This window comes from Patagioenas fasciata, chromosome 15 (assembly GCF_037038585.1).
Source record: "Patagioenas fasciata isolate bPatFas1 chromosome 15, bPatFas1.hap1, whole genome shotgun sequence".
Classification (NCBI taxonomy): Eukaryota; Metazoa; Chordata; class Aves; order Columbiformes; family Columbidae; genus Patagioenas; species Patagioenas fasciata.
In genome coordinates this window covers 9,059,109-9,085,483 of record NC_092534.1, presented here as the reverse complement: position 1 = coordinate 9,085,483, position 26,375 = coordinate 9,059,109, and the positions used below count along the sequence as shown (strand labels likewise).

General features: G+C 52.2%; 1 protein-coding gene across 13 annotated transcripts in view; it reads right to left on the bottom strand.

Annotated features, from left to right (window-relative positions):
* The window catches only part of LOC136108889 (ankyrin repeat and fibronectin type-III domain-containing protein 1-like), a 223,922-nt gene that overhangs the window by 39,186 nt on the left and 158,361 nt on the right, over positions 1 to 26,375 (bottom strand). For 2 of the 13 annotated variants that reach the window (XM_065851095.2, XM_065851096.2), the window contains exon 1: positions 4,720 to 4,965. The exons of 10 other annotated variants lie outside the window; for them this stretch is intronic. Coding sequence is in view for 1 of the 3 variants with exons in the window: in XM_071815079.1 (XP_071671180.1) it covers positions 16,113 to 16,285 (173 nt within the window). In the remaining 2 variants the exon portion in view is untranslated. Of the gene's footprint in view, positions 1 to 4,719; positions 4,966 to 16,112; positions 16,299 to 26,375 lie in introns of those variants that run through there. One more of the 13 variants, XM_071815079.1, reaches the window with a different exon arrangement.

The window sequence follows — 26,375 nt, the reverse complement described above, 5'->3', positions numbered from 1 at the left end:
CCTCCTCTCCTCTCAAGCCCTGACTGGCTTCGACCAAACAAAATACCTCCAAAAAAAGAAAGAAAAAAAGAAGGTATTTCTCAGAAATGAGAGCTCCCTGCCTTTCCCCACAATAATTAAGCCAACCACGACCAGCTAACAGTTTTTTTCCTGATACATTTTAAACATAGACATCTTCAATTCATTAACTCTGGTTATTGATTTATTTTTCAGCTTATGAATTGCTGTTGCTGGGGACAGGGTGGAGACAGCTTTCTGGAGAAGGCTCTCGTCTCTCCGATCACCGCCGGGAAAAAGCTGCTCAGACCTTCCAGGGTCATTCTTTACATTCTTGAGAAGAAATACTACTTTGATGTAAAGGATGAGGTTTGCCTTAAAAGAAACCCAACAAGAAACCCAAACCCCAGCCTTCCCCCGCTTGGAGGAAGAGATGTTCGAAGAGGAGCGATCCAGGCGCCGTGCGAAGGCCCATAGAGCAGAGCCCTGCACTAACACCATCCCCGCCACCTCGCCTCTCCTCTGATCTGGTGTCAAAGCTTGGCTGTACCGAACAAATCCCAGTTTGGGGAGTTGTAGGCACTGACCACCGATGTTCTGCAGCAGCCTCTGGTATGGTGTGGAGCCTGGAGCAAGCAGGGCTTGGGGCTGACCCAGGGATGGGCTGGGTGGTGGGAACGAGCGCTGTTGGCTTCTGATAGCATCTACTCGACAGCATTTGAGTGATCCCGCTGTGGCAGCCCTAACACTGCCCAGCTTTCTACCTCTCCAGAAGAGGCTCCTGCCGCTCCGCAGGGGTGAGGGCTCCATCCCCAGCTGTCGGAACGCAGGGGTATGTTGATCTCACGAGAACTGGGGACTGCCTGGAGAACACTATCCTGTTTGCTATGCTCAGCCCATCCCCACCACACTCCCCACACCATCACAGCCACCCCTCCCAAACCAGTCCCCAGCTGGGATGGGGGCTAGGAAATCCAAAACCACCTGCATGGATGCAAGACGGCAGCTGCCCTCTGCAACAAACAAGTGTCTCTGTTGTGCTGGTACGTGCCTCTTGCGATCAACACCACTGGACAATGTTACCGCCCAGGAAGTTTACCCAGACATATCCATCTGCCCCCGGCAGGGAAGGAGCAGCCACTGGATAGAGCCAACAGCATCCGCCAAGAAGAGCTGGCAGGGGAAAACAGGGTGACGTGCCAGCAGGGCTCAGAATAAAGGAGCATTAGCCCCCGGGGGTAGAGTGTGCTGGCGGGGCTGGAGAAGCCACCTAGGTGCTCGAGGACATGTGATCTTGCCACGACTGCCCCTGTGGGACAGCATCACAGGGGACAGCACAGGGAGAGAGGTGATGCACTCTGGCACAGGGCAGGTGCTGCCTGCACCTGCCTGACCCAGTGTGGACAAGTGAGGACACCTATGAGCCAGGTGACCAAGAATCTTGAGACGCTGGGTGATGCTTTCACCCCCCAGAACAACCTTCCAGCCTACTGGTCGCCAAGGCGGTTCACCCACCACCTCCAACTGCCAGTAGTCAGGTTAAAGGAGACAGCTGCGACTGCTCTGATGGGCCAGTACCTCCCCCTGACAGCTGTCAGCAGCTCACCCAGCGCTCAGCAATGAACCAGCCTCCTCTCACCTCTGCCAGACCCAAAAGATCCAACAGACGCATCACTAATTAGAAAGCCAGGAGCACATTACAGAATCATCTGGCTATTTATACGGTGCTGCTTTACATAAAATGTACTGCAGAAGAGAGAATGAATCATACCTGCTCTGCTGTGGCTGTATGCAGGCAAACACAGCCCGACACCCACAGCCTGCTCTGCCCCACTGCCCTTGCCCCACTAGGCCCTGCTTGTGGGTTCACTTCCCTGAGCTCCTCGTGCTGCAGTTGCCCCAGTCCCCTGGGCTCGGGAAGCTCCCAGGGTCAGGACACTCCTACAGCCACGCTGGGCATTGTGGCTAGGATCTGTGTTCCATGGGTGGCAGCAGCGGTGAGCCTCTAACACGGGGAAGGGGACACTGCTGGGAACACACTTTTACTTTCCAAGTGCTCTCCAAACACTAATAGATACCTGTCCCTTTAGAAGGATCAGCGTTAGTGATTGTAACGTAGAGGCAGGGAAACTGAGGCAGAGAGACCATGGGAATAAGGCAGGTTCCCTACAGCTGTCAGCATCTGTCTTTTTGTACGCTTCAGTGATGGGCAAGATTTTTGTGCCTTCTCCCATCAGTACCAGCATGCACAGCACCACGAGTGCCAGTCTGGGGAACCAGCAGCCCCAGAGAGCCACTGCTGCCCTGAGCCAGCTTCACCCCAGCCAAGGGACAGTGACAAGGCCACCACCACTCCCCCAGCCCTGCTCACTCCATGGGAGTGCTCATGGTCCAGCCTGGGCAGGATTTGAGGTGACCTGCCCACCCCATGATAAGAAACAGCATCTCTGCAGCAGCTCAGCATCGGCGCTGCCGGGGCTTGGCAGATCCAGCCAGCCACACCAGCACCTGCCAAGGCTCCCGGTGGTCCCCGCACACTGCCGAGGAGCCAAGGGGACACAAAGGGAAAACCATCAATTGAAACATGAACCGCACCACTGGGAAGAATCGTCTCCTGACAACGAGTGAAGGTTGTTCAGCTACTGTGCTGTATCATAAATCACACCTCTATGACTTGCCATCTGTCAGCCAGATTACACATGTTCAGAGTCCCATGTCAGCCGTTAAGTCAGAACACAGCATCTTTTCCCCAGAAATAGTTATTGGCCCTGGAGACTCGTGCAGCAATACCCATCCTCAGCCCTTCCCTCCAAACCTCCCGTCAGAGCAGAGCTGGCAGCGCCGGGGAGGCAGGAACGTCGCTGCTGGAGGGCATGGGGATGCAAATCCTGCACGCACTTCGTGTGTACATAGGGGCAGCAGGACTTGGCACTGCAAACACCCCTCCGGGATCAGCCACAGCACCCAGCCCTCGCTGCAGGCATACAACAGGCAGGGGCAGACACTGCTGCTAAGAGCATGGGGACAGTTCTGTCCCCAGCCTGATGTGTGCTGGTGAGCTGTTCAACCAGGATGTGCGGAGGGTGCTCAGAGCAGCACTTGGACTCTCACTGCCTGCACAGCCCACCCTGGCCAAGGGGGAAGGCTCAGGCTCTGCGTGGGGCACAGCTTCCACACCACCTGCACTGCCCGAACGTGCCGTGTCACACCAGCCTGACGTGGGAGCACAGGCAGAGCAGAGACACGGTGGGCTGGCAGCCCAGCCCCATCCTGCCTGTGGCTCAGCCACCTCGCGGAGCCATCACAGGACACAGCACCCCAGCACAAAAATCTGCTCAGCTGCCCTTTTGGGTGAGGACAAGGGTCTGAAGCGCCGTCCTCCACCCCCTCGCTGGCTGGGCAGGCGGATGAGCAATGACATTTCCCAAAGCTGACTTAGTACAGAAATACACAGGGACTCGATTCATCCCTCCAGCTTCATCAGCCGTGCACAGGCGTGAATCTGGCTGGGGGTTGCAATGCCTCGCTGCTGCATCCCCCACGCCATGTCACAACTGGAAAGTGATGACAAGCAAAATCCCCATCCCCTCAGCTCCGAGGCCCTCCCTCTCCCCTGCCATGGCCCTTGGAGGGACATTGCAGGCTGTCTCTGCAAAAAGCAGTGTGTTTCAGCAATTTGCAGCCATCAGAGCCAGTGTGTGCCTGCAGAAGCCCAGGTGCTCATGTGGCATCTCACCCAGCTGCTGGCACTGCACAACCCAGCCATGCCACGGCCAGAGCTGCAGGGCACACCGTGGCACATGCTGCACCGTGCCATGGGCATAGGATGACTGAGGTCACAAGGCAGAGCCGCTACGAGAACTGGCACAGGACAGGCAGTGCCGGTAACAATCCTGCTCCATCAACACACCCAGCCAAAGCCCTTGTCACCACCCGGGCAGGAGCCATCCATCCAATAGAGACAGAGACATCTTAGCCCAGGCAGGAATAACTCCCACTTGTTGCAGTCCCCAGCCCGAGACTCGAGAGCCAGCATGTGCTTGAACACGGTTCAGAACTAACCCAGCTCCTGGCAGGCAGCTGCCAGCCTCTGGAATTAGCACAGGCAAGCAAAAGTCCCGGGGCAAGCTGTGCAGTGGCTGTGGGCAGCCCAGGCACTTGGCAGCAGGCAAACAAGCAGCATTTTCATTTGGTCCTCCCTTTGGGAACAGTCATAGCAAAAACAGCTATTGAGTTGGGCTTATCCCCATGGGCATCCTGGCCACAGCCTGGCCTGGAGGCTGGGGAAGGGAAATCCCGCTGCGAGGGAGCTGGACACTGCCTCGGGAAGAGCAGGGCTGGGAGCAAGCACAGCTCTTTGAGCTCCATGCAGCTGTGGGTTTCGGCTCCTGTGAGCATTGTATTTGCACAAGTGCAGTTAGAACGAAATAGAGGAAAAATAAGTGAAGCTAAAGGTGCCTTGCGAGCAGGCAGCAGCCTTTTGGGAGAGAGAGGTTTCAGAAGGGGCTTGCCTCTGGGCAAGCGTCAAACATGAATGCCACTCCAGCAAACCCCACTCACCGGCATGCTTCGGGCACAGTGTCCACCGGCCCCGGTTCCAGCTGCCAGCGTGGCCAGAGCAGCAGCCGAGGACGGGAGCCCTGGTGAGCTGGGCGCAGCTGCGGTGTGCCGTGCTGTGCCGGTGAAAGATGCCCGGGAACCGCGCGAGCAACGCTCACTCACCTGCACAGCCTCTGCTCCCTTCCCTCCGAGCTCTGCTGATCGACCGCTGCTGGAGGAGCAGCTCATCCGAGAGTGGCTCTTTGGGGGAGTCCCTGTGCCCTCAACACACACAACCACAGGCACGCTCCCATCCCAGCTGGGATCCCCGCGCTGCCCGACTGCCTCATCCACCACCTCTGCTTCCCTCACCCATCACCTCAGGTTTCTCGCTCGCTCTGTGCTTGGCTCTTTTTTTCTTTTCTTTTTTTTTTTTTTTTTTTCCTCCCAATCTTGTTTCTATAGAAACGAGATTAGCAAAGGGGGAAATAAAACAGCCCCATGTGACTCAGATTCCAACACTGAAGAATCTCCCGGTCGTGCTCGCTGGGTCTTTACATAACCACGAGTCTGCACGGGCTCAGACTGGGGAACTGGGCTTGGATGGGGGGACTGGGCTCAGCCAAGGGGAACCCAGCTCAGATAGGGGGACCAGGCTTGGATGAGGGGGACCAGACTCAGCTGAGGAGGGACCACCAGGCAGAAGATAGAAATGCTTCAGGTTAATCTCCACTGGCTTTGGGCTTTCTGTGGCCCTCCTGATGCAACAACGTGCCACCAAACCTCACTGGCATCCCCAGAGGACACTGTGAGCCCCTGTTGCCCTGCATGGCCCTGATTTGCTCTCTGTTACAACTGAGAAGGGAAGAAAGAAGAGGTAGTGATGTTGAAAACTGACTCCCACCAAAATTTCTGGGGTCCCCAGACAAGCTTTGGAGGAGGGAGCCCTGTGAGCCCCACCCCGCCACTGCCAGGCTGTCCTGCTCCTGCCCTCACCACTCAGGAAAGTGGTTTCGTCCACTAGTGTCTGATATCCGTGGGCTTATAGGTGAGAACACAGGGAACCTGGTGAGCTGCAGTCAGTCATATACTCCTCTCTCCTCACATTCCTCCTGCTCGGGCTCCTAAATCCATAAGCAATGTCCAGGATTGGGGTGCACAAGCCATAGACTGAGCTCTTTCATCAGTGTTTTGGGTCACGGGGTGACAGGCACAGGACACTGCCCACAGGGACTTCCCAAGCCCAGGTCACACCTTAGCTCCAGGTGAGCAGTGGGTGGGAAGCTTTGGGGACTCCCTGAGCAAAACCTGCCCTCAATGTGTTCCCCTGGCTCAAGGACAGTCACTGACTACCAAGGTTGCCCACCCAGAGCTTCTGCTGATGAACCCCCATGTCTGCACGGGACACTGCCCTTCTGCTGCACCTCTGGGGCCTCACTCCCCACTCTCCCAATCCTGCCCAGGGCTGGAAATTGGAAGCTTGGGTGATCTGCCAGAACACAACAGTTCAACCCAAACAGCAGCAAGGTGCCTTCTCCAAGGAAGCAACACAGGAACTCAGTTGGGCTTGCATTCCCCACAGCAGCACAGCACAGAGCACTTTGGGAGGTTTGGTCCCTCACCCCGAGAGCTGGGCATTGGCTCTGTGCAGGGAGAGGAACTCATCAGCAGCTTTTCCAGGTTCCTGGGTTTCCCTCAGGACTTCAGCGTCCCACTGCTCACGCTGACTCTACCATGATTAGCTTGTGAGATCTGATGCTGCTACAGCCCAAGGTCTGCCTGTGGGCTGTTATATTAGGGAATCTCTCCCCCAACAAACACCACAATGTTGAACAGCACATCAGGGGAACAGGCGCTCATCTACCTCCTCGGGGAGCTCAGGACAGATTAGACAACGTGACAGAGCAGCTGCGGGCAGTCACGGTTTCAGCAAGTCATGAATTGAGGCGAATCCACTCAACCAAACTTTTCCACGTGTTATCACGCCAGGTTTGTGAGCTGGGTGGTGAGCCAAGGTTGGTTGATGCTGCAGAGAAGAAGCCTAAGGTTTCTGCACTGCCAAGGGGGTGAGCTCTGCAAGTGTGCTGGCTCACCCACCTGCCAGGGGTGGGTCTCCACAAGCTAAACCAGCCAGTCTGGTGGGACCAAGTAAAGCTGGTGATGCCTGTTTTGACTCAATGGGGTGGTTGCTGCAGGGGAAGGACAGCTGGTCAGTGTGCTGAGGCTTCCCAAGGCCAAAGAGAGGGATGGTGGGATGCTGCAGATGGGGAAGGAGTGGCAGGAATAGAAGATGAGTAGAGGAGTAGAGATGAGGCCAGAGGCCTCAACAAGAGGGAGCATGGAGACAGCCCTGGGATGTGATGCTGCAGCTCAAGACAAGATGCCATATTTAGAGACCCTGAACTGTTCTTCCCTGCGCCACAGCATACACCAGCACAAGCTGCCTCTTGCCCTAAAGCCATAAAGGAGAGACAGGTCAGAGCTGCAAAACCCTGATGATTACAACCCAGGACAGCCCTGTGTCGCTGGCACAATCTGGCCGGTCACAGTGACTTCAGGAAAGAAGCAGATCTTTCAGTGGTCTCCAACACCCACCAAATATTGGGGGATGTAAGCAGCACTTAAAGATTGTTGATGAGCGCTGCTTTCCCAGGCCTGGCTCTTCACAAACCTGGCAGAGCAACTAGCACAACGCTGGGCTGGTTTCCCTGAGAAGGACCACGCTGGACTCTGCAGGACCTGTCTCTGCAGCAAGGAGCTTGGCAGAGCAGATGTGATCCTCTACCTAAAGTATGATAACGGGGTCACAAAAAACTTCCGCCAGCAAAACTGCTTTGATACGTACAGCTAATTATAGTTGGCATTATCAGGCTGCATTACAATTAGCGAGTCAGTGGCTAGTCTCTATTTCTGATCTGCGACACAAGGTGGGCAGGTACACCCAGGGATGAAAGGAGAAGGGAAGCAGAGGCAGAAGGATGGAAATACCTCACAGGGGCGTATTAATAAGCAGCACAGCTGTTTCCAAGAACTGTGGAAAGGTGGGGTTTAGGTGAAGGGTGTTTATAAAGAAGGCCAAGGGAAGAAACACAACATATCCCTTCAGCACAGCCTCCATCAACCATCTCAGCAGCCCCGTGACCCTGCTGCCCACTCGCTCCCACCTTGATGGCGAGGGCTGGCAGCACCCTTCAGGTGTGCCCTGAGGTCCCACGAGACCTCCTGGCATCCCACACCTCCAAGCACAACCCTGGGCTGGGTTTTCTGAGCTATTTAGAGGCCAGATTAAAGCAGCATTCGGAAAGAAACCCAACCTCATGTCCTACTCGCTTTTCCTAAAGTCTGTCCCTGTTGGCCTGTCCAGTATTCAGTACCAAGCCAGTTACTTCACAATAGTGGAGGCAAATGAAAGCAGCAACAAGCCCTGGAAATCGATGGCATTTTTAGAACTTTTTTCTTGTTTTCTTTGAAAACTGGAGTTTTGTCAAATTTAATAGCACTTGCTGCAAAGAATTTGATGCTAATCCAAGCAGAAGGAACCATCTGATGAGTCCCAAATTAAAACGTTCCTTTGTTTTGGCTTTCAAACATTGTATTTTAATACCAGTGTACACTCCGAACGGAAGGTAAATTTGCATGTCCTTCCCCTAAAAATTCTCTGCCAAAATAATGATTTTATTCATTTGCATTTTGACAATAACAACTGTTCCCCCTCTGACCGACAGCTGTCCGCGCAGGAACAGAGATGCTGGGCACGCGTGCCGGCAGCCTGCGAGTCACGCTGTGCCCTGCATCCCCCCGCGTGCCGGTGCCACTGGTGGGGATGTGACCTGCAGTGGTATCATCTCCGCCTCAGGCACCAATATCCCCCAAGGGGATGCAGAATCCTGCTGTGACCCCAGTCCCATGTGGCTCCGAGCCAGGAAGCTCCCCATGGGTGAGCACAGCCAGTGGGACACGCTGCCGAGACACCAGATGATACAAACATGGCCTGTGAATGGGGCTCCAGGACTTGAGAAGAAGTAGGATCCTAAAGATGACTTAACATGACCTAGAAGTTTCCTCTCTCTGCAGACTCTAAGCAATATTTAGTCTGGGATCTCCATGCCTGCTAGCTTGTGACACTAAGATCCTGTTATCTCCATTTGGTGCTGCAAAACAGCTTAAAAGCAGACGTCAGCAAAGATCTTCTTAGTGCTTACCATAAACCATATCACTGATGAGCAACATTTCATGAATGCCATGTACAATATTCTTCACCCTCCAAATTAGCTTAACCTACTTTAAAAACAGAAGTCCAACCATCTACAAACAACAATTAAATACACCTACAAAATAAAATGGGCAAAAATTTCTTTCTTTAGGAAAAATCCCCATCACTTGGCTTATGTTGAAGAACTCTATAATTTCCCTTTACTACCATTTTTAATGAGGACATCCCTCCTTCCTGAGCAGCAGAACAGAGAACTTGGATTCTTCCAACCCGGCTGTGTGAGCGTGCTTGAGTGTACAGCTGCCAAGGCACAGGAACATGCAGACACGCTCCCTTCTTGAAGGGGACAGGAGAGCTCAACGTACAGCCCTGGTAGCTGGTTTTCAGCATTTCCCCCTAGCAGTTAAATCTTTTATCCAAATGAAAGAGCTACCAGGGAAAATAAAAAAGAAAAAAAAAAAAAAAAGAAGAGAAAAGCACAAAACCCAACAAATTGCTTTCCTTGCATGCAATCAGCATGGATGGGTAAGCTGGAGAGACTCAGCCCACCTGGGATCTTCATCATCCTCCACCCATTCCAGCCACCGCTCAGGCTGAGCCCACACATGGCAAGACACCACCACACCATCCCAGCATCCCCGCCGTGCTGTCCTATCTGCTGTCCTGGTATCACCACCATGCCGTCCCAATCTGCTGTCCCAGCATCACCACCACGCTGCCCCAATCTGCCGTCCCAGCATTCCTGCCATGTCATCTCTATCCACCATCACAGCGTCTCTGCCGTGCCATCCCCATCTGCCGCTCCAGCATCTCCGCCATAATGTTCTGATCTGCCCCGACATCTGTGCCTTCAGCCTGATCCCCCTGTGCAGGGGACACACTGCCCAGGGGCGACGTGCCGTTGTTTAGTCTAAGTGAGCGCTGCACTCGCGCTGGAGCCGGCTCTTGTTTTAAATGGCCTCGCGTCCAACGCTGTGCGCAGGAATGGAAAAGCTTGTTATTCTGGGCTGTCAGTCAGCCAGGCTTTTCCAAGGGCAGGAGAGGAGTGATGTGGTTAACGCCAGTCGGCCGCAGAGCCTCAATGGTTTTCCTTTCTGGGCTGGCACCCGCCTGGTCCAGGACCACACCGTGTGCCACCACCGATCTCTGTTGGGATGGGCAGGCAGGTGCCAGGAGCTGTGTGCACACGCCTGTGTGTGGGTACCCGCGTGTGCTTGTGTATGCGGGTGTGCTTGTGCAAGGTGCTGGAGGAACGGGAGAGGGGTGGCAGGGAATGAGCCCCAAGGCACCAGGACACCCATATGGAGCTGGAGCCCCAGCAGTGTCCCGTTGGCCCCACTGCTCCAGGATGGCGCAGAGCAGGGCAGGATGTGTCCCACGGGGACAGACACAGCCTGACCCACGCCTGTGCTGCCTCTGGCAAGGGCTGGGTGGTTGGTGGTGCTGGTGGCCCACAAAGAGCACCCAGCACTTCTGTGTTTCATTCACAAAGCTCCTCAAACTGTTAAAATAGCACCTATAGAATAAATAGTTACTACAACTTGATCCATGGAGGATTCTGGGCTTTTTTTTTTTTGGTTTTTATTTTTCAATCAACCAAAGGGAAAAAGGAGGAAGGCAAAATACTGCAAGCCAGACCATAAAGTACAATGCTGGTGTCCACCAGCACCAAATGCGAAAAACTCATTAAAGTATTCTTACAGTCAGAAGAACAATGCCATAAAATGCCACCAAGTTACACATAGCCCTATTCTACCCCCTGCATTTCCTCTCCTACAGAAAGTAAGCGGTTATTAGGGGCAGCCAGGCCCATGCCACAGACCCCGCTCTGCTCCCAGCACCCCGCCCTGTCCCAGGATGGGCAGAAAGAAGATGTGAAGCCGCGGGGACACCCGTGGCATGTGGGCACAGCACGTCCTGTCCCCCGATGTTTCACCTGGCCCAGGGGTGGATCTGCGCTGGGGGCTGGGAGATGGGGACCCACCAGGTCACTGTTACAACCACGTCTCTCCATGCTAAAGGAAAATTTCCCTCTCTGGTTTTCCCTTCGTTCTTGCAAGTACGTCAGGATTTAAAACCCAAGCGTGCTGTGCTTTCTTGTACTGGTGCATGAGAGTGCATTTTCTTCTCTTCCCTGTGGCCCCAGTTCTTACCAGTCCCCTTGCCACCCTGCTTGAGGCACTCACCCACTAGCATGTCCCCTGTTTTGCCCAGCAATGTGCATGGGGACACAGGACACTGCTTAACAGCCCTTGAAATAACGGGTACAAGAAGAAGGGAAAAGGCATCCCTACAGGCAAACTGTAGCTCATCCAAACTTCCTCCCAGCCCAAATGTCCCCTTCAAAAGGCACGACAGGGACTTAAAAAGGTCCCTCTTGCGAGAAGGGGAAAAATGCCGGAGAGAAAAGCCCTTGGCGAGCCTCCCGCCTGGCTGCCTCCAGCCACCGCGGCTGCCCCACAGCAGGGGACTGCCACGGAGGTTTGGGGGACTTGAAGGGATTTGCAACGCAATAAAAACATTCCTGCCTGCAAAGCATGAAACCCCAAAATTTTATGGGAAACCACTGTCTTCGGGATGTCTGCATATCTTCAGGCATCCTGGGAGCTGTAGTTCAAAGAAACCAAGAAAAAGCAAGCGGCCGATAATGGTGGTTTCTGGATGGAGGTTGTGTGACTATTGGCTCCCACATGAAAGCCTGAATTTCTGGGATGCTGAGCCCATTTCTGCAGCCAAGTGCGAGGAGAGTTCCTCGGCGCCTGGGGCACGAGGGACTCCAGCAATGGAGCGAGGGAGAGTGAGAGGCGCTCACCGCCCTCAGGGAAGAGCAAACGGCCTCGGCTCTGACTCAAGCAACCTCAAAGCCAAGCCTTGATGATTTGGAGAAGGGATGTGGTGGATGGGTGTGCAAGAGGACCCAGCACATTAGCTTTCATCTGGTACTAGGAAAATCAAAGGACAACAGTTTGCGCTGCATGGTCTCACCTATGAGCTAAAGTCTCTGTGCCTCAGTTTCCCCATTCACTCTTACTATCCCCTTATCCTCAAGGGTTGTAGGGACTGGCCTTTGCTTTTTGAACCCTCAGGGGTAGCTGAGCTCACAGAAACCATCTGTCTACATCACACCATGCTCAGCATTATTAAATCACCACCAAGCTCATTTCCCTAGACCCCATGAAGAACAGCCACGCCAGCCAGGCCAATGAAAGGCATTTTATTCCAACACAGGAACCTCTTCATGCAAGAGAGTGACCTCCCAGCAGGAGAACCAGCAGCACTAAATGTCCTCCACGTGAGGCATCGTCCATCAGTAGGGCTCCTGCACCTAAAATGCCCTTCACGCACAACCACACCAAAGGCAGCAGTGAGGGCACAGAGATGTGAGAGGGTTGCATCTCATCCTGGACCAAGCCTGGAGTGATGCAGGTGATGAGACGCTTTAATTTCCAACCAAGGAACCCAGCAGCAAAGGTCACTGCCACTGGGCAAAGCCAACATGACATATATGAGCCATGGCAGGTGACCCTCTCATCATGAACCCGGGCTTCACATCAGACCATGAGACTGCTCCATGGTTGTGCAAGGCCCTCTCTGTCATTAGACATCTGCCCATCGATGCAAGCCCAACACAGAAAATGTGATGACAAGCCCATGATGTAAGGCTTTGCACCAGCTGACTCCAAACCCCAGCGTGGTGTGCTCTGCAGCACTGGCTGCCAGCAGTCCTAACTCTTCAAAAGTCATTTCAGACACTTAGAAAGCAAACAACCAGCAATGAAAGATAAATCAGGGGAGGGTTTGTCTTTGGAGAAAACCTGTAGCCTCGAAGAATTAAGAAAAGGTGGATTAATCACTCTGACAATAGCAGCACAGATGCTTTCCAGGTGTCTCTTCTGCCCACTCCATCCTCCAGCACAGAACACACTGCAGGTCATTGCTGAAAGCACATCTTGGTGCACAGAAAACACTGCCTGTGGGGTGGGGGTCCCCCAGGACACAGCACCCTTCACACCTTGCTGCAACTTCATCCAGGCTGTCACGGAGTGAGTGCTTTCCAACTTCTCAGACCAAACCACCTTTTGATGCAACCAGCCAGCAGATCCACAGGGCACTGCAACTGAGAGTCAAGCTTCTAGAGGCTCTGCAGAAAGACACCTCTTTTTGGAGAGCTGGGCCCAGCTGCTCTGGAGAACAGCGGCTGGAAATGTTTCTCAGCCAGTTGTGCATTTCACACACAGTGGATAAGATGCCCTGCAACATCCCCTGAAACAGTCAAGGCCACAACAGGTAAGTTGGGAGACCTTGTCTCCATGATTTAGGGCATCACACCGGTACCTCTTGCTTCTTTTTCTTTGATTACCAAACTCACCCAGCAACCCTGATCTCTGCTGAAACTAAATCCCAGATTTACTGAAACCACTCAATGAATGCAGGCTTTTCCTTACTCCAAGGTGACTCAGCTTTGATTGGCACGTAGCCCTGAAGGGTCCCACCAGGCAGGTGGTCTCCTGACTCTCTCCAAACCAGCAGCAAGCTGAGATGCAATGGCAGCACTTGCTCCCCAACCCCCAAGACAGAAAGTATGGAGCACAGGCCTGCAACCATTGTCCCTGCTCATTTCAAATCTCAGTCTGGTGTCCTCTCTCTGTTCCTCAGCACTGACAAAACCCAGCTAAGGAAGATGGTGGGTCCTTCAGAAGCACAGCAGATGCTCAGGAACCGTAACCACCTCCCATCCAACCCCAGCCAAAACAGCTCCCCAACATGTGCCTCCAGCACCTGCAGCACAGACAAAAGCTTAGCCTTTGCCGTACGATCTTGTGTACCTGTACCACTCAACACTGTTATAAGGGTTTTCGTTGCACCGTGAGCCTCAGCAACGCGTATCTCCAAAGCAGAGCCCCAGGGAGGGAAGGGAGGAGCAGGAGGCTGCTGTTACAGACCATTTCTGAAAGGAAAAGCAACCATCTGGGTTAAGAGCATCTCTCAGCAGCTCAGAGGAACACACACATGCTGCCACGTTTTGATACAGGTTGGCTCAGTGCTCCCCAGACATGTAACATGGGCCTTCTGCAGTCATTTCGCTGAGCCCTCTCTTTGAATTAACGCCGCTTTTCAGATCAGATTGAAAGTGCTGACGTCTGCCTATTATACCAGGACTCGCTCCCAGAGCTACTGTCTCTTTTTACAAATGAGCCAAACCAGCAAAGGGTTATTAACTGGGGAAAAAACGAGGACAGGGAGGGAACGTGCTGTTCTTTGATAGGAAATGTGCTAATGAACTTTATAAAAATAAAGATCAGAAAAACCTCAGTGACAACTTCAATCCTAGAAAAGCTGCAGCCAGATCCCAAAGCAGAACAGCCAATAGAAGAAAGCGGAAAGTCCACCATGGCCCAAGCGCCTCACAGCACCTGAGACCGCATGCAAAACCTCTCACCTCCAGCACCAGGTTGCTTGATTAAAGTGAGGTCTGACATTAGGCCCATCACAAAGGTACCCAAGCCCCTCTGCTAATCCTGAGGATGGTTTCAGTCAGCCATGATCCAATCACAATAGAAAGTGACATTATGTGATGGCCAATATATGGCTTTGCAAAACAAAAGCCACCAAGAGCACCACTGCAGGCACCAGTTCCTGCCTTGTCCTTCAGCACATCCCACCACCCGCTCCTTGGGGACATGTGGCCACGGTGCCTGTTCTCCTTCCGCCTCCTTGCAGCTGGCTAATCCTCGGAGGGGAAAAGGAGTTGTCACACTGCAATGTTCAGGCCTTGCTCCTGCAAAGGGATCTAACTCTCATGGCCTTGTGAGTGACTTTCAGGTTTGCTTGTACCATTGGCTTTGGTTCCCTCCGCTGCTGAAGGGACCCTGCTTTTACAGGACCAGGTCCAACAAAACACTTAAGCATGTGCTCATCTCCCAGGGTAAGAGCAGCCCATGGAGATCAATGTTTCAGAAAAATGCACTTTCCTGGATCAGGGCCACGGTGATGGAGCTACCACCACCAAAGCCATACCTGAACGGGACCTCCCAGTGCTGTCTCTCCCCAGCAAAAACAGAAAACCTATACTGAATATCAACCTATATTTTACGTGTTTAAAAATAAGCAAACTTACCCTCCTCTACAAAATAACAGAAATCCTGGAAAAAACAGAGCACAAACTGTACCTTCACACATCCCCCACCGAGCGCCAACCCAGGGCGAGAAGAAGGAGGCTAAGTCCAAAGAGAGTCATATTTTCTAAGAAAAACGTTAGCAGAGCTCTGGAGCTGGTGGTGACAGGTAAACTCGCTGCAGGGAGCCCCCGGGCTCCCCGCGCTGCAACGGGCTCAGCGGGAGACGAGGGGCTGGACCCCGGCGAGACGGATGCTCTAAATTAGGAATGAAAACATTCCCCCCTGCTCGGCAGAAGGGTACTCTCAAAGTGAGCCCTTGTCTGGGACGGCCAGCGGGCAGAGCGAGGCGACGACGACAGCTCCGTCAGAGTCCAAAATATACTCGCAACTTGTTTTGAGTTACTTTATGCAGGGCTTTAAAAAAGAACTAAAAAAAAAAAAAAAAACCAACCCAAAAAAACGCTTAAAAATTTCCATCCAACCTGGCTGCCGAGCTGCAGGAGGACCCTGGGTTTTGTTTCCATGCAGCCAGTATGGTGATACTGATCTGAATTTTTCCCTCTGGGTAACGAAAAGAGAGAGATCTCTGGGAGGGCAGCGCTGAGAAGAGCAAGAGGGTCAAGAACCACCCAGCGCACTTTGCCAGTGGTTTGTAGTGACGATCGCAGGGCATCCGCACCAGCGGCTGTAGGTGTGAGCGACGGTCCCTCCCAGCACCCCACTCTCTGCAGGGGTGGCTGCCCTGAGCTGCCTGGGCTCTGCAGACCCATCGGCTGTAGACAAACCCACAGAGGTAATTTTCTCCACAAGCACTGCAATACAGCCCCCACTGGCGTTGAAAGCTCCTGCTCGTGGCTCAAATCAATGCGGTTACATTACAAGCAAACCTGTAGGAGGGAGAGGGAAAGAAAGAATCCCTCGAGGAATCTGCAAAGCACTGGAGGAGCTAAAAATAAACACTGACAACAAGTCAATCTAGAAACAGAAAGCTAAAAACCCTAATAATAGAGAGTTGTCAGCCGGAGGAGGGAGATGCCCGGTACCCCGTGCTCCAGCTCTGCCAGCTGAGGCTCCAGGGGAGAGCTGGGGGCACAGGCACCCCTGGGCACGTTGGTGCGGGACCAAGGTGACATCACTGCCTCAGAAGCAGTAGTGGGCTACCTGCAACAGAGCCCAGCTCTTGGGCAGGAAAACGTGGTACGAGAGCTTCCTCACTGCTTTCTATCTTTGCGTTTCCAAATTACCTTTCAAGATGGGCCAGTCGACTCTGAGGAACCAAGATGCTCATGCCAAACTCCCCAGTCCCTGCTTCGCTCCCCTTCAGGCTCCAGAAATGAAGCCAAATCTGTCCTTTCGAGAGCTGGTCACCATCTTTCTTACGTTCCCCAGATGAGATCAGTCCAGTCTCAGGACTCATCTCTGCAGCTATCAGAGCTTGGCTCTGCTATTCGCCCCCTTCCAGGCCCCTCTGAGGATGTGTGCCCCAGTCCAGGCTTTCCACCCCCATGAACTTGTGCCATCACAGACAGAAACCTCAGAGTGAAGGCCACAGTGATCTCACAGCTAAAACACAAAAGAAACATTCTTGGAAAGCGTATAAAAGCCTCTGGATGGCAACTCACTCACAATGTGAACTTCAAATGTGAATTCCATGACTTGACAGGACCAGAAAAATCCAGCCTGGATGTGATTGTGGCAGGTGCAAAGGGTGGAAGAGCCCTGAGTTTATCCACCAGGCGCACAGAGACATTCAAGCCTGCTGGCAGGTCCCAGCACAAAGAGAGAAATCTGCTCTTGTCCTCCACATTTCCAGTGCCTACAGGGCAGAGAGCATCCCCAAAGGTGATGGGAACAATGGCCATGCTTGTGCCACCTCAACCCACCATGCTGCTGGCTCCAACAGGGGAGACCATCTCCATGGCCACTCCGAAATGTGCTGCTTGCACCCAGCCATCCCCAGAGCCAATGTCCTCCACCTGTCCCTGCAGCAGCCCTGGCACAATCCACCCCAATTACAAAGGGCAGAGCTGGAGGGACACGAAGCAAGGACAGGCCACCTGGGAGCAGGCAGAAGGAGGTAATTTGATGACTTGCCCTCGCCTCCTCCCGTCAGGCTCGGGTGACTAATGCTCCAGGAAGGGGATGCTGCTCTCCTGACACGATACACGCTGCTAATCCCATGGGTTTATCTGTCACTTCCGCGCCGGCTGCAGGAGTCAGCACCATCCTGCCTGGCTCCTGGAGCTCCCGCGGGAACCATACGGCCTCAGGCTCCCACCGGGCTCTGCTCCCCGCCTGCCTCCGGCCTCCCTGTCCCGCATCCCAGCTCCTCCTTTCTCCCTCTTTTTCAATAAAGGCTCTAGGAGCCAAAAAGGGTGTTGATGGGATATTTGCTTAAATAAAAGGAGCTGGAAATGAGTGGGAGCCTTACCAGGCAGTGCTTATGTCTCTCCTGTCTACAAGTTAATCATCTGGGCTGGGAGGGGACAGTAAGGCTAAGGCAGGGATGGGAACTTGTTGGGGACTTGTACTGGGGGCAGTGCAGACACAGGGCACCAACTGAAATGACAGAGAACCATGGGAGCATGAGAGTCCCGTGTTCCCCATGTCCATCTGTGAGCAGGGACCAGCAGCTCACCCTGACCTGCCCCTTGCTTGCACATCCAGCACGTCACCTCTGTCTTTGTAGCAAGAGTGCCGGAAAAGCCCAAGGGGCATGCCCAGGGACACAGACACCAGGTCCCCATGGGCAGCACCCACCTGGGCTGGCGCTGGCTCTGTGCCCGGGAGCCCCATGGCCGATAACCTGCCGCCAATGCCAGCCTACAGCATGCAAGTGCTGGGGCATGCGGCTCGGCCATAAACCAGCTCTTCAGCTCAGGAATGTCCAAATAAATACAGAAATACATAAAAAGGCCATAAATAAGGTTGCCTGAGATGGTTGTTTGTCTCCCGCCTGGCCAGGACCCCCACTCCCCCGTTGCTGTTTGCCTTGGCAGATGACAGCTGAGTAATTTGTTTCCATTGCAATGAAGTCCTAATTAACTGGGATAAACTTTTTACACTAAGTGTGTTTGCTTAACAAACTGGCTCTTTCAGAGCCTCACGGAGACCTGATTGATGCATTTGAGGGGAGTGGAAACACGCTGGGTGCTTGGACATTAAAGCTGCAGTGTCTGAGCAGGCCAGGGCTGAAAGGGCTCTCTCCACTTTTGGGAAATCAAAAATGACACCTCTGATATCTGGCTCAGGACTGGGATTTCAGCGTGGCCTTTGTGTACAAATATTTAGAATTTCACATTCACTGTGGCTGATACCCACATCCAACGTCCCCTCCTGCTCGGGTGAACAGGGTCTGGTGTCTGGGAGATCCCCCAGGGCCATGCTCTCCACTGGTGGGAGTCCATCAGGCTGGACTCACTGCCGATTGCTGGGAAGCAAACTGGGATGCACATGTTCCCTCCTGGTAAGAGCACTGGTGGCTCCAGCCAGCCAACAAAATCCCAAAGGTAGGACTCCATGGGACGCTCTCAATGAAACAGGACCAAAGACTTCAGCAGCAGCCATGCTGTCTCCTCCCTGCCTCAGAGATCAGCTGCATTGCTTGTGAAGCCAGTAATTTGCAGCAGCAAAAACAAGATGGTCAGAAACCAGTCTGAGATGGTTAGAAACCAGTTTCTGAGACTGGTTTCTGGTTCAAACCAGAGCTTTTGGCAACACTCACCAGTCAGGGAGAGGCAAGGGGACACAGAGGCTCAACAAAATCCCAGAACCAGAGTCCTCCTCATCCTCAGAGCCTTCCAGTTGGTCTGGAAATGGCAAAGCCAAGCGGCCACATTGCAGAACAGGCATCCGGCACAACCGGGCTTGGCAAGTGACCCCGATGCAGGCTGTCAAGACGCTGTGTGCCAGCAGAGGGGCTTACTGGAAACATCTGGAAGTAAGGGAAGCATCTGGAGACAGCAGCTCTTGTGCTGTACCTTCTTCTGGAAGTTTGCTGCTGAGAGCTGAAGGACCCTCATGACAAGCAACGTTAAGCCCACACATCTGCTAGTTGGTGGCCTAGGATCCAGGACAAAACCTTTGATTAAAAGAAGGACAAAAGAGGAATGCAGTTGGGAAAAGACGACCAAACTACGATCAGCACCACTGCCCAAAAGCAGATGCCAAGTACCATCCTGCTGGCTCTGGCGGGACTTCCTGCGGGGTGGAAAGCCAAAACACTGCACAGCTCTGCAGCAGGGCCCGGGCTATGACGAGCCTCACGCTTGAGCTGTATTTCAGCTGTCTAATGAGATAGCTTTATGAATAATAAGCACTTCTGGAAAACAAAGCATCTCTGACATCCGAGGGGGAGAATGAATGCAGCTGAGCTTTCCCTCCCTGGGTGCTTTTTCCCTCCTACCTCATACTGCAAAGAAAAACTTCTAACGGCCCCTGCTTGAGCACTGTCAGCTCCAGAGGTTTTCTTGAAGCATTCAAGCTATTTGGAAAGCTTGGCTTTTCTATTTTTAATTGTAAAAATGGGATTTTGCAGGTCCTAAGGTTTCTTTTGCTTCCTTCTCCAGCCTATTTCCTCAAAGCACGGCACATATTTCCATTTACTATGGGGCAAGAAGGTGTTTTCTTGTGGTTGCGGGTTTAGCAGATCTCCCACAACCCCTCAGTCAAATGCCCCAAAATCTTCCCAAAGTCAGCCTGCCCATGCTGTTCACAGCTTGATTCAGTCAAGTCTTTAATTATGTATAAACACTATTATCCAGTGTTTCTTCAGTAGTTATTATAGGTTCATCCTACCTTCAGCTGCATCTTCCGGACATGTTGGAAGCCACCAGTGGCAAGACTGGTGTCAGAGATCTGAGTTAACTGCCCAGGCTCGCTGTGAAGCCCGGGAGAGATCAGGCACTTCTGGAGGAGGATTTCATTTCCCCATAAATTAGATGGTGACGCTGGAGGTGGTGCCTCTTTACATGATGTCCCAAGCCTGAAGAGACAGCCAAGCACCCCCACCCTCGTCCCCTCCTGCTGCACATCTCCTAGGAGTCACCACGCTGCTCTGAATCCTGTCTTTGTTAATGCCAGAAACCTGTGGGAGAGCTCAAAGCCTCAGATGTCACCTCTGCGCACACCACTTCGTCAGGATGCAGTAATGACAACGTATTTTCCTCCTTTAATGTCCTTAGACATGCTGTTCCCTGAGCAAATTAGGGCTATCTACATGTCTCCCCACAGTCTGCTCAGTACAGCCCAAGTAAATCAGGGTATTCAGCCTGATTATCCCTCCCAGAGCAAAGAGCCAGCGGAGAAACACCAGCACTGCAGCTCACTGAGCCCCGGCTGATAGCCCTCAAGGCTCATACTGTCAATTCTCAGCACCACTGGCAATTTTTGCTTCTCAGGAGCTCAGGTGGCTTGGAGAAGGACTGCAGAGCCACCACCTACAGCAGACACTGCGCTTCAGATGTGGTCCCTGCCAGAGCAAGGCAGGAGACCATGCTGGAGACAACATGAAGCTGAGAAGAGTGAGGATGGGTTTTGGAAGGACCTTGCAAATGGTCCATCTTGCCCAGGGGGTGCTGCCTGCCAGTGGGCTCAGGAACAACAAAACCGTCTTCTACAGAGCAGCATCTCTGGCAGGTGAGCACAAGGAACCTCCAGTGCTGCCACCCAGCAGAGTGCTCAGATGGCGGCCAGGCTGGCCATGGTGAGGGTGGTCCTAGGGGAGGATAAGCTTCTGAAGGGAGTGCAGAATGACAGAGCTGCTGAGGGTTCTGTGGCCCAACTGTCTACCCGGCACCACAGGTGAAAGCAGGGTGAGAAAATACCAGGACTGTGGATCAGAATAGAAAGCGGGATTAATCTGTGGTTGTTCCAGGAAAAGGGTATCAGAGATCTTGCTCGTGCTGTGCTGACGGGCAAAGCAGCGAGCTCGTGAGATGACGCGAGGCAGTAAGGTTGAGAAAGGAGCACAAGGAATGGGAAATTTTCACTCATGAGCACAAATTTAATGCACTTGACGCTACTGAAACCTTGCTACAATGGTTTACGTGATCAGAAAACTCTGCGTAGGAGGGGTGGCAGGGGAGGATGAGGAGGGCACTGTATACTTACAATACATGCCCTTGTGTTTCGTTTCTTTAGAATTACAGATCTTTTATCAATCAGTGCTTGAAGAAACACAGGTTTACTTTCACACCAAGAACTGGGAAGAGGCACAGCACATCACACTTGAGCCAGCACAGGACTGCAGGAACTCAACCTTAAATACATGTTCTCAATGGACAGAAAGAAATAGCACGTTATGAAGGATTTCAGTTTGTGAGTCGCACGCTAGAAATCTCATGGAGCCAGCAGTAAAATACCACATGCATTTGTAAGTGCTATAGTCGATAACTTTTCAATGCAGCTGACAAAAGGCTGAGCAGTCGCAGCCTGACTGGAGAAGCAGACTTGGAACAAGTAGAGTGGAAAAATAAGACTTCTTTAAGGGGACAGTTCGCTGAATATCTGTGAAGTCCTAATTTCACAGTTAGGAAGGTGAGTGACTCGCTTAAAAATCCCCTTTGCTAAACGGAGGCTCAGAGTGGAAATGGGATATACTATAAAGCGTGGTCACTACAAATGAAAAATTACAATGTGTAGGAAACTGATAAGGGAAACCAAAGAGGGGGAAAAAAGGGGAAAACGCATGGCTGGACATCCAAATTCTACTATTTGGGCACAAAATAGATTCATTTGCAAGCAGCAATAGGATCATTTTTAAGCGGAAATTGTAGGACTGCTCATAATAATGCAGAAAACACCAAATGTAGTCAATAAATATTTACGCTTCTTTTTTTTCCTAAAACACAGGATAAAGTACTTCCTAGGAGAGATGAAGCTTTCCTAAACCGTTGGTATCTTCACCAATACCTAAGGTGGCCACATAGCACTAAAGAGCCAGCACAGATAACGTGTACCCGAAGCTGGGAAGAGTCTTCTGGGCTCTGCTGCTTTTTTTGAACAAATTTGAGGCTGCCATGTCCAGATGGCAAATGGCTCCTTCACAGCAATATTCACACCCAGCAGTGAAGATGACCTAGTTAACTACTAAATGGTCAGCCTGATATAAGACCCAGAAGCCAGGGCTCATCTGGAATTAAATTAAGACATAATTAAAGGATGTAAGTTATAATTAAAGTCAGTCGGTGTGTCTTTGTGGATAAGAAATCTTGTCAAATGAGCCCGATGTCACTCTTGAGCGAATACAGGCTGAGCTGAAAAAGGCACCGTGTACGTTACAGCTGTACAGGCAGAGTGCTAAGTGCTTCTTGACGTCCTGATTCTAGAAGATAGTACTATACAGTATCAATAAAGCACATTAAATAGATTAAGAACCGGCTGACAGGTCTCAAACAGAAGTCGTCAATGGGGATTCATTAGTGAGGTTCCACGGGGAGCATGCTAGTCGATATTTTCATCGATGATCGAGAAGGAAATACAAAATCCTTGCTCAAAAAATTAGCAGATGACAGGAAGATTGATGTAACAGTAAATATTGATGACGAGAGTGAAATGTGGGTTGCTTGGTAATGCTGAGCCCATTCAAACACTGTATATGTTAATGCAGCCCAGTGCAGAATGACACACCTACAGAGAAGGGTTTCAGGCCGTATTTATGAACAGGGACTGTATCCAAGACAAGAGAGAGCCTCCAGAAAGGCTCAAGGGTCACCACGGGTGACCAACCCAACACAAGGCCCTAATGTGATGCTGTGATGAAAAGAGCTGATGCAGTTCTTGGGAGAGAGGAGAATTACACGTATTGCACTGCTGAGACTCACACAGAAACAACTCTGGCAATTAAGGTGCCCACGTTTAAAAGGGGACACTAAAAAAGCAGAGAGGCTGGAGGGATGAGTCACGAAATTGATCTGAGGGCTGGAGAAAATATCCTGCTGCAAAAGATTTGAGCTATATTGAGTTTATTGACAAAAATTCTGCCACCCCTCCTCAAATCAGAGCTATGCCAACCATTCTTATACAGTGACACATACAGAGAGCTGGGGACTGGGAGCTGAAGCCCAACAAGCTCAAATGAATTTAGATGCTTCTCAGAGATTCTCAGAGGATTAGATACCTCTCAGGGAGCAAACACAACCTCTTCAGCTCATGGAGGAGTGTGTGGGCAGCATTTACATCCCTACAGCACACAGGAGGCCAAACACTATAATCTAATAGACCCTTTCATACCTAAATCCCACACAAGTGAATCTCAGCAGATAACTGGAGCCTCAAGGCTGACCTCTGCCACACACCACGGTGAGGATGGGTGACTCAGGAGACAGCACCAACTTTGGAGCAATGAGGAGCCAGGGAGACACTGAGCAGCAAAGATGGTTGCCAGCTCCCCAAAGGTGAGGTTCGGAGGTAGAAGTCCTGCTAGCTGTGAGGAGTCCCCATCAGGTCTCGTGCCAGGAGCAGAGCACGTGGGAAAGGACCTCTCACAGCTCTTGGAGAAACACCAGCAGACAGTGCTGGCTGAGCGGCTTGGGAAACACCTCAACCCACTTCTCCCTCTTGGTACCCGGCTGTGGGAGCAATGGCTGCTGTGGGTGGGAGCATTACCTCCCATGCCAAGAGCATCTATGTGTTGCCTCACTGCAGCAAAAACTTTGCTCTCTTGCTTAGAGGAGAACGCAGCCTTGGTTATTTTGTTTAAAAATGCCCATCTTCCTACGCTCGATTCCCTTTTCATGATTAATGCGGAGCATAGCAAATGCAGAAGGGCTGCAGCTGGTGCAGAGGTGGCTTCTGTGCCAGTCTCGGCTCTAAGCTGGCAGTGTTGTCCTCCCATCCCACGAGAGGGGAAGGCAGCCCTGGGTTCAGACTAGCGGGACAGGCAGATGCCATTTCAATGTCTCCACCAAAGGACCAGGGACCCCGAGCAATCTGGCACCAAGCAGCCATGCGCACTCAGCTCCCTGGTTTCAGAAAAAGCATCAAGAAGAGGTACCCCGTGGTGAGCAGCGGGATCTTCTCCTACCCAGAGGAACTGCAGAGGGACGTGAGCTGAGGAGCAACCCCCCGTGGGGGCTCTGTGGGGACAGAAGACCATGCAGCGCTACAGGAAAATACCTGTTCATGCGAGCATGGACCTTACAGTTGGGACATAAGGAAGCAGAACATAAAGACACTGAGCTCTTGTGTGACAGTGCTGGAGACAGGGAATAAGAGCCAGGCAGGTTTTTAATTGGACTAGAATTGAAATTACAAGGGGAAAAAAAAAAAAAAAGAAAAAACCACAACCAAACAAACAACCCTGCTTTGGTTTAAAGAAAGGGGTTGGGGGATAGGAGAAAAAAGCCCTTCAAGTTTCTATGACAACCGACACAGTAAGAACCTACATCGCAACCTCACTTAACACATTGAAACCTGCACAAAACCAACAAAAGCCAAAAGTTTGTTCTGCCACCAGGTCCAGGAGGACCATTCCCAGCCAGAGAGCAAGCGTTCTGCAAGGGGGTGGCCCAGCGGTCCCCTGGCTTGTGCACCCAGAGCAGGACAGCATGGGTTCAACCTGCCCCAACAAGTCCTCCTGTCCCTGGGGCTCAAGGGACTGCTGAAACCAAGTGGTTCCCTGTCCCAACTCCCCCAGGCCAAGATATTTAACTCTGGGGGGTATCAAGGGTCCTGGTGCTATTCAGGCATGGGGGTAGAAGGGCACCTCTGTCCTCATAAATCTGGGTGTAGAGCAACTCGCCATGGTCGCCCAGCCCCATCAGGCATAAGGGCCCAGGGTGTGCACTCCCACACAACAAGCAATGAAAAAGAAAATGAATAAGAGATGTATTCATTCATACTTTTAAAAAACAGTGGGTTTTGGCAGAACCTGTTAGGTACATAACCTGGTGTTGCTCTCCCAGGCTGCCTGGAGAAAGCCGTAGCAGCAGGACAGAGGCCCCACTTGCTCAGCATGGATCAGCACCAACTTTACCAGCTTCAAAAGCAAAAAGCGCCATGAGCCTGGGCAAATAGGTCAGACACCACAGGGGGGTCAGCAGAGCTGCTGCCTCTGAGCTTCCAACTGATCTCTGCCAGCACCGCTCCCGTCAGGGCTGTGTCCTGTCCTGTCCTGTCCTGTCCTCTCTGCAGCCACAGAGCTAAGATGAGCCAGAGCTGGAAAATGTTACGGGGAGGACAAAACCATTCCCAAGAGACTGGAGATGTAGACTGTCCTTCTGCCCCATCCCAAGGCCCTGCAGTGACACACTTGTACCCCTATGGGAGCTGCCAGGGTGGAGGGACTACACAGCCCCTGTCTGGCACACCACAGCACCCCCACACTGGGGCAAGGACCAGCACCAGTGTCCCCAGGCAGAAACCCTCTCCCCAGAGCAGCAACGTTTCCAAAAGCCTTTCTGGACTCAGGGCATTACTGGGAGAGACAGAGCCACCTTAGCTTAAAAGATCAGCACAGGCCAGAGTGGGGGAGACCTTCTGAAGGCCAGAAGGAAAGCTGCAGAACCATTCAGAGGTTGCAGCACCAGCCAGTCTCTTGCACCTACTGCAAACGTCCAAGGCAACTCTCTGCCATATTGTGAGTGACCTCCCACCACTCACACCCATTTCTGCTGACACTCTGCTCTCCTTCTTCCATGGCCCAGCTCTGCTCTCCCTCCTCAAACTGGCATTTGTTGAACCATCACATTTCTTCAAGGTACCTTTCCAGGATTCCTTTCCTTTCCCAGCACTCAGGCTTAAACCCCCTCCACCTGCCTGGAACTCAGGCTCTGAACACACTGGCCAAACCCCAGGGGAAATGTTTTTTAACCTTGCTATAAAGTTTCAATGGTCCAGACCCCGCTGCTAGGATACCCTGACCAGCATCATAGTCTTCTTTAGTTAATTACATTGTGTGCGCAGCATTTAAGTCCCCAACTCTTAAAAAAAAACTGGGTGAGCCAGGATTTGGGGCTGGAAGCGGGGAGCCCATGCTCACAGTTCCTTCCAGAGCACTCAGCTCCTCTTCAGCTGCCAACCCACACCCATCCGAGGGGCACCCACCCCACAGACCCCAACACCTCTCTTCCATCCCCGTTCTCTGCCAAACCACTGCCACCAGAGATGCAGGTGATGGCTCTTCATCCTTTCTTACAACCAAAGCTAGGAAAAACATTCTTCAAACCTGTGAAGGTGTTTTGGGGGCAGTTTATTGCAGAATTCTGTATCCCCTGGCTTCAGTACAGAAAGGTGGCCTCAGCGTTGCTCCCCTACCCCACAGCATCATCTGCACCATCTCTTACTCCCCCCTTTCCCTGTGTGTCTCCTCCCACTGCTTGGCACTTTGAAGGTGATCCTGAGCTACCTGAAGAGCATCCCAGCTGCGTGACTCCCAACCACCACAAAAGAAGTCAAATGTAGCATATATATGTGTTATTATTATCATTACCGTAACAATAATGTCTGAGTTAAGGAGGCAATGAAAGGAACACTGATCTTAGGAACACACCTAGCTTATTATGATG